This window comes from Bombus flavifrons, unplaced genomic scaffold (assembly GCF_040668555.2).
Source record: "Bombus flavifrons isolate JBK064 unplaced genomic scaffold, iyBomFlav1_principal scaffold0021, whole genome shotgun sequence".
In the NCBI taxonomy this organism is placed as follows: domain Eukaryota; kingdom Metazoa; phylum Arthropoda; class Insecta; order Hymenoptera; family Apidae; genus Bombus; species Bombus flavifrons.
Window position 1 is genome coordinate 248,380 of NW_027184766.1, and position 7,542 is coordinate 255,921.

At 41.2% G+C, this 7,542-nt stretch overlaps 1 protein-coding gene across 1 annotated transcript; it reads right to left on the reverse strand.

The window, feature by feature from the left end:
• Positions 1 to 5,220: 5,220 nt before the first annotated feature.
• Positions 5,221 to 6,428, reverse strand: LOC138189240 (baculoviral IAP repeat-containing protein 3-like). Its single transcript, XM_069131369.1, has 4 exons — positions 6,286 to 6,428; positions 5,708 to 6,210; positions 5,404 to 5,544; positions 5,221 to 5,327 (listed from the first exon to the last, which is right to left on the reverse strand). Exons 1-4 carry the CDS (start codon positions 6,426 to 6,428, stop codon positions 5,221 to 5,223), a joined length of 894 nt encoding a protein of 297 aa, XP_068987470.1.
• Between the last annotated feature and the right edge of the window lie 1,114 nt (positions 6,429 to 7,542).

The window sequence follows — 7,542 nt, forward strand, 5'->3', positions numbered from 1 at the left end:
GCGCCGTTTAGAGTCTCAGGTCACTATCACAGTCACCTCTTTAACATTAACTCACGTCAGTGTCACCAATTGAGGTGTATGGTGTAATAGGTACTGAAGTGCACTCGGGTATGTTCAACCAATAACATTTATTAAACTTGATAACAATGAATAACAATTAACAGTTAACAACAGTTGATACTTAACGACGATCAACAACAGCGACGATTGATCGATAGCTGACTCGTTTTCTTTCACCCTTCGCGCTTCGCGGCTCGCGGTAAAATGTCCGTTTTTTTCTCAGATCGAAATGATTCTTCCCTTCGTTGCCCATTCACATCCCCACTAGCGTGTATTCATTAGATGTGTCGCCGCGGCTGGCACGAGTATGCTCCTCGGAGAAATTCGGCGGAAGGAGCGCGAAGATGTCGATGACGGATTGGGCACGTCGTGTTGCGCTTTAACTGCGTAGCGCTTTGTTTCACGAAGCCGCATTTAGCACTTACGAATAAAAATATAGCGGAGCTATATAAGCGCTTTAATGGTATTAACGAAGTCTATCCTACGGGTATGGTGCAAATATACGAATTTGGTGAAGGCGTCGACCAACACAGTGACATATTCCTTCGAGTCGCTTTTACCGCGTAGTATGCCCGTTATATCCATATAAACCCTGTGACAAGGTATGCTGGTATTGGGCATGGGATGTATTTCGGCTTGTGTCTTGCCTGAGCTAGCCTTTGAAACTCGACAAGCATGACAGTTCTCAACGAATTTGCGAAAGTATTTCGCCATTCCTTCTAAAAAGTAATACTAGTACAGTTTCTCGAGCGTTTTATCCCATCCTAAGTGCATAATCGACTGGTGTACATAGTTGTTCACTTACCACCTAAAACCTCTTGGGACAATGGGCAAGCAGAGAGTTCTGCCTTTTCGTTGTAGTTTACGGTAAAGGGTACCGGATCGCAGTTCACACGTATTCGCGATATCATCTGCAAGCTCATCGTTCCGCAACTTATCGACGATTTCCGTAATTTGGGGATCGCGACGTTGCTCCGCCAAGAGCCAATCTTCGGAGATTTCGGCCAGATTGATTTCTTTTTCGGCAATTTTGTGGATCGTACGGTGATCCGAGTCAACGGGGTTCCGCGAAAAGGAACCGACGTGAGCCATTCGTTTGCCTTCCCGATACATAATGTCAAAGGTAAAAGTTTGTAGGTAAGCCCACCACCTGTAAACCCTGTCATTTAAATGCATCTTATTACTGGATGCCCTCAAGGAATTGCAGTTGATTTCGTCGACATTGACGAAAACTAATCGTTATTTCCTTCCCGTTTGAGATATTTCTACGTTCTAGCGCCGTTTTCACTTTATTTCACGCGCGGAATGTAATGCACGCTCGTTTCACCGTCGACACAAGCCCAACAGCTCGCAAGTATCGATGATTTCGTCGATTTTGACAAAACTATCAGTTATTTCCTTCCCGTTTGAGATATTTCGACGTTTAAGCGCCCTTTGCACTCTATTTACGAGCGAAATGTAATGCACTCTAGTTTCACCGTTGACACAACCCTAACAGCTCGCATAGGGCGATGATTTCGTCGATTTTGACGAATACAAAGCGTAACTTCCATCCCGTTTGAGATATTTCGACGTTTAAGCGCACTTTTCACTTCATTTTACGCGGCGAATATAATGCACGCCAGTTTCACCTTCGAAACCAGACAGAGAGCTCTCAAATCGCGATGATAACGTCGACATTGTCGAAAACTAACTGTTATTTCCTTCCCGTTTGAGATATTTCGACGTTTAAGCGATCTTTTCACTCCGTTTTACACGCCGAATGTAATGCATGCAGGTTTCACCGTCGACACAAGCCCAACAGCTCGCAAACCGCGATGATTTCGTCGATTTTGCAGAAAACTATGAGTCATTTCCTTCCCGCTTGAAATATTTCGGCGTTTAGGCGATCTTTTCACTCCGTTTTACGCGCGTAATGTAATGCATGCAGGTTTCACCGTCGACACAAGCTCAACAGCTCGCAAATCACGATGAATTCGTCGATTTTGAAGAAAACTGCCCGTCATTTCCTACATGTTTGAGATACTTCAACGTTTATGCTCCCTTTTCACTCCATTTAACGCACGAAATGTAATGCCCGCCCGTTTCAGCGTCGAAACAAGCCCAACAGCTCGCAAATGGAGCTGTATTTCGTCGATTTTGACGTAAATTAAGCGTTACTTTCTTCCCGTTTCAGATATTTCGACATTTAAGCGCTCCTTTCCCTCCATTTTACGCGCCGAATGTAATACCCGACCGTTTCTGCGTCGAAACAAGCCCAACAGCCCGGAAATCGCGATTACTTCGTTTATTCCCACGAAAGCTAATCTTTGTTTCCTTTCCGTTTGAGATATTTCGACGTTTAAGCGATCTTCTCACTCCGTTTTACGCGCCGAATTCAAGGCATGCATGTTTCACCGTCGGCACAAGCTCAACAGCTGGCAAATAGCGATGATTTAGTCTATTCCGACGACAACTAAGCGTTTGTTTCCTTCCCGGTTGAGATATTTCTACGTTCTAGCGCCGTTTTCACTTTATTTCACGCGCGGAATGTAATGCACGCTCGTTTCACCGTCGACACAAGCCCAACAGCTCGCAAGTATCGATGATTTCGTCGATTTTGCAGAAAACTATGAGTCATTTCCTTCCCGCTTGAAATATTTCGGCGTTTAGGCGATCTTTTCACTCCGTTTTACGCGCGTAATGTAATGCATGCAGGTTTCACCGTCGACACAAGCTCAACAGCTCGCAAATCACGATGAATTCGTCGATTTTGAAGAAAACTACCCATCATTTCCTACATGTTTGAGATACTTCAACGTTTATGCTCCCTTTTCACTCCATTTAACGCACGAAATGTAATGCCCGCCCGTTTCACCGTTGAAACCAGCCCAAGAGCTCGCAAATCGGAATGATTTCGTCGAAATTGTCGAAAATTAACGGTGATTTCCTTCCCGTTTCAGATATTTCGACGTTTATGAGCTCCTTTAACTCCATTTTACGCGACGAATGTAATGCACGCCTGTTTCACCGTCCAAGCAGGCTCAACATGTCGCTAATCTCGATGATTTCCTCGATTTTGACGAAAACTTTGAGTCATTTCCTTACCGTTGGAGATATATCGACGTTTATGCGCTCTGTTCACCCGAATTTACATGCTGAGAGAAATGCACGCCCGTTTCACCTTCGAAACCAGCCCAAGAGCTCGCAAATCACGATGATAACGTCGATATTGTCGAAAACTATGTGTCATTTCCATCCCGTTTGAGATATTTCGAAGTTCCCGCGCTCTTTTCACTCCATTTTACGTGCGGAAGGTAATGCACGCATCTTTCACCTTTGATACAAGCGCAACAGCTCGCAAATCGCGATGATTTCGTCGATTTTGGCGAAAACTAAGAGTTATTTCCTCCCCGTTTGATATATTTCGACGTTTAAGCGCTCTTTTCACACTATTTACGCGCGAAATGTAATGCTATTCCATTTTGCACGCCGAATGCTGTACACTCCTTTTTGAAATTCGGAACAAGCCCGTTACAACGTAAAATGCTATTGTCACGCCCCGCGCTCCGCACGTACGGTAACGAAAAGCAGAAAGTCACAATATACAAACAACGCGAGTGACAATTCGAACACCCGAAACAAACGCACGGTACAACGAAAATGGAAATACTTTAATAAAAGATTAATTAAACGTAATTATATATATAGAATTAGCATATGAGGGTAAATAACAAATAATAAAATAGAAATAGATATTCTAACGAAGTAGTAAATATAAAGAGTATAGCATAACCTATACCAACTAACAATCAACCTGGAACCAGAACAATTATATCCGACGACAGGAAAATATACTACAATTAATTAGCGAACATGGGATATGCAAATGCAAAACAAATTATTAAATAAAACCAACTAGTAAATCGAATAAGCAGGTAACATCCAGAAATTAAAATAATTATGTACCACATAATAGTAAAAGAGAATAAATGGAACAATAGGAAGATATATTTTAATCAACCAACAAGACAAAGGAGAAATTTATAAAATAATTGAATAAAACTAATTAATAAACTGAATTAATTGCGAAATCATCTGATGGATCCAAAATAAAAATAACAACATACGACATCATGGCGAAGAGGAAATAATTGGGAGAAAAGGGCAAGAATACATGTTATATTTTATTAACAAATACAAGAAATAAATGGATAAATAAAATAACTAAATAAACCTGTTAACAAACCAGGTGACTAGGAATGGTTAACATTTTAATTAAAAAATTATACATTACAAGTTATATATGTATGACATTGACTAGTGCAAATACGATAATTATAGAATTGGACAAGTAACCGTGGTAATTAGGTACTCGAGAAACTAATGACAATGATCCTAGGTTCAATAACGAATCCGCGGTCAACGGGATGATTGATGAATATGCTCGCAAAATCTAAGTCGGACTCTTTGTTGAAACGTAGAATATCCACCGAGCGTACAGACACTAAGTTATTCGCTAATACTGCCTCACGAGAGAATGACTTTCCGTCGCGATGATGCTGCAGAGGAAAACTGTGATGGGGTGTGTCTAAGAAATCCTTGGATTCGTCGAGGATAGCCTTCGTTTAGTAGGTGAGGGAAATTGGCGTTGCTGCTAATTGGTCAATCTCCATATCGGTGGTTAGTAAAAGATGCTAGCCGCCCTCGAGGGAAAGTTGCTAGTGGGAGACGCCGTTCGTTGAAAAATAGGTCTCTCCTAACTTCCCGTAGCTGGAACAAAGACTGTTTGTCCGTCTGAACGACTTTAGCCAACTAAATCTTAAGATTTATATCAGGCCCTCAGGCTAGCCTAACATGTACTGCGAAGACGCATCGACATCTGGCAATCATCTTACTCGAAGAATAGGGTCTGCGTGTGGCGAGCCACGGGACAGAAACCGTTGGAATGTTTACTGTCGCGTGCCGTCACAAATATTTCTTTTAAGGACAGCTATAGAATTATGCAATACCTTTGTTATACAAACCCGTGACCGCGGTTACGTTCGGCGACTGGTTGTCGATTTTCTTGCTCCAGAGCAGCTAAAATAGTAATCAGTGTATTTAAATGTAATATATAATGGAATTTATTATATGTATACGGCTTTCATACAAATTAACGAATATGTGTTTTCATTTTTATCACTTACCAATTTTCCCAACGAGAGTCATTTCATTAGTATCATTTTCACTAGTGGATCTCTCAGGATTCCCATTTGCAATTTGTATTGCTGCCTGAAATAAATATACTGTACATAAGTATGTATTGCAATTATTCATTATACACAATGTTATATATATTGTTCAGGGTATAAGTTTTTATACTTGCACCTTCAGCAGTTTCATATAACTCCTGGCCTGTTACTTTATTAACATATTCCCAGCCTCGTACTGTTAATAAATAACAACAGCTGGGAGACGAAATTGCGTGCTGTTCCCATGGATCATCTTCTGCTCTCCAACTTCCTATACCAATTCCACAATGGTAACATGTAGTGCAATCATTTATTCCGGTCTAGTAGAAGCCTGCATGGGCTAATTCTTCAATTGTCTGTGTCATATATGTAGGCCATGTTGTGAACGAATTTAATCTGGATTCGTAGCTTCTTAACTCTTTTTAGTCCCAAACGGCTAAGTTCATATGCCGTCGGGTTTCTTGAATATCTTAAAAATCGATGGTCATTAAAATCAAATGCCTTCTGATATTGTAAACCATAAGGACAAGATATATTTCTATTTTTTCGTTTTGTCCGTCGAACTTTAGCAGGATCTGCTCCGATTGGTACATTATTACAATGTTCATTGCGGATAAATCTGCACTCTGGAGAACGCATCTCATGAATTTGCATGGGAATATCAACCACTGACCACTGACTTGCCACCAATTGACATTCAAAGCATCTAACGACATCAAAGTTTCTAGTATAATAGAATTCTGCAGCTGCAAGACTGACAGGGTCAATGAAAGACACAGGCCAATTTCGAAAACTTGAACGCCTTGCTGCTTCAAAACGAAAATCATCATAATATTCTTGAACGTCACGCGATGTGGATGGAACCGGCGGCATTTCTATCGAGAATATCGGTGGCATTGTCGACATCGACGGTATCGGTGATGTTAAATCAATCACCCTTGCTGAAGGTACAGGGGATGGTATATCAACCATAATTTCAGGAAGTACCATGGATGTTGAAGGTACGGCTAACTCAACCGCCGATATTGAATGAACCGACGGATTTGAATCATCTGACAATGTTGAAGGAACAGGCAGTAATTCTTCATCTTCTGTAGATTCTGCATCATGTTCCATGAAATATCGGAAGTTGATTGTAGGAATCATTGTATCCATTTTAATTGTAATTTATTGCGCCTTTAAACCTATTTAAAAGAAAAAGACATTGAAATTGAATCTACTAATTGTAGATGACTTAAGAAATATTATACGTGTACAATCGATCAAACAAAAACGTATTAGAGACAAAATTACGAATATCAGGTGTTCACGAGGTCGCCTAAGGCTTTGAAAATGGCTCTCTGGAAAACGGCTGGTGCATTAATTAATTAAATTAATTAATACGGCTATTCTCTCACGTACTATTCTTCGCTCTTCCTCGCTAAGCCTGTAAGGGCTTCTTTGCGCGACGACGTTGGGATCAATCAGCCGTATTTCTAACTGGCCCCTACTTACGCGATTACGCGGGAAACCCGTAAAGAATGATTCTTTAAATTTTTCGAGAACAGAGATTAATCGATCTTTATTGTTACCAACTACATCAGTGTTCATCTCGTTAATGTTGACCGCATCTTCCGCAACTTTACCACAGGTGTTAATTATCTTTGTTTTACAAATAACGAGGTTATTCTGCGTGATATTTACGTCGAATCGTTGGCTTAAATTCTCGCGACCAATCATGATATCGTATTTTAAGTAATCATCAGCAAGGACATGAAAAATTATCTCCAATGTGAGACCATTAATGCAGACAGTGGACAAAAGACAGTGGAGTGAAGACGATTACCAAAAGCCGCCGTGGTTTCGCCCTTCAGTGGTGGTTCATTGAACATCCTCATTAGCGCTGAGGTTGCCGTCTCCGTGCCACCATAACGCGCAAGAAAATGTCCCGTAAATTTTATCCAAGTAAAACCACTGACCGGAACATGGATAAGCCACTGTGCTGCTGTACCCTCTAGAGCACGACTTATAGTGAGATATATCTCGTCGTCTTGTAGAGGTCTTTTTTCCATAATTACACTAACAGTCGCGCACCACGCAGCTGGGTCGGCACCCGCGATTTCGGGGTTAAAACGCGGTAGCGAAAATTTTTCGGGTTTTACACTCGGTTCCTGCTCCCTCGGTTTTAGCGCTATCGTCTAAATTAACTCGTGCATAAGGGCCATCTGCTCTTGTATCACTATAAGCGGTTCTGATCCCACTTCTGATGTCGGGTTAGGGTTAGAATTTT

Excerpts from the sequence above, each read along its gene's own strand:
- LOC138189240 (XM_069131369.1), bottom strand. The coding sequence starts at position 6,428 with ATGGATACAATGATTCCTACAATCAACTTCCGATATTTCATGGAACAT. Across the intron at positions 5,545-5,707 it reads GACGGCATATGAACTTAGCC|GAAGTTGGAGAGCAGAAGAT; the intron begins GTTTGGGACTAA and ends GAATTGGTATAG. Across the intron at positions 5,328-5,403 it reads TGAAACTGCTGAAGGTGCAA|TATATTTATTTCAGGCAGCA; the intron begins GTATAAAAACTT and ends ACTTATGTACAG.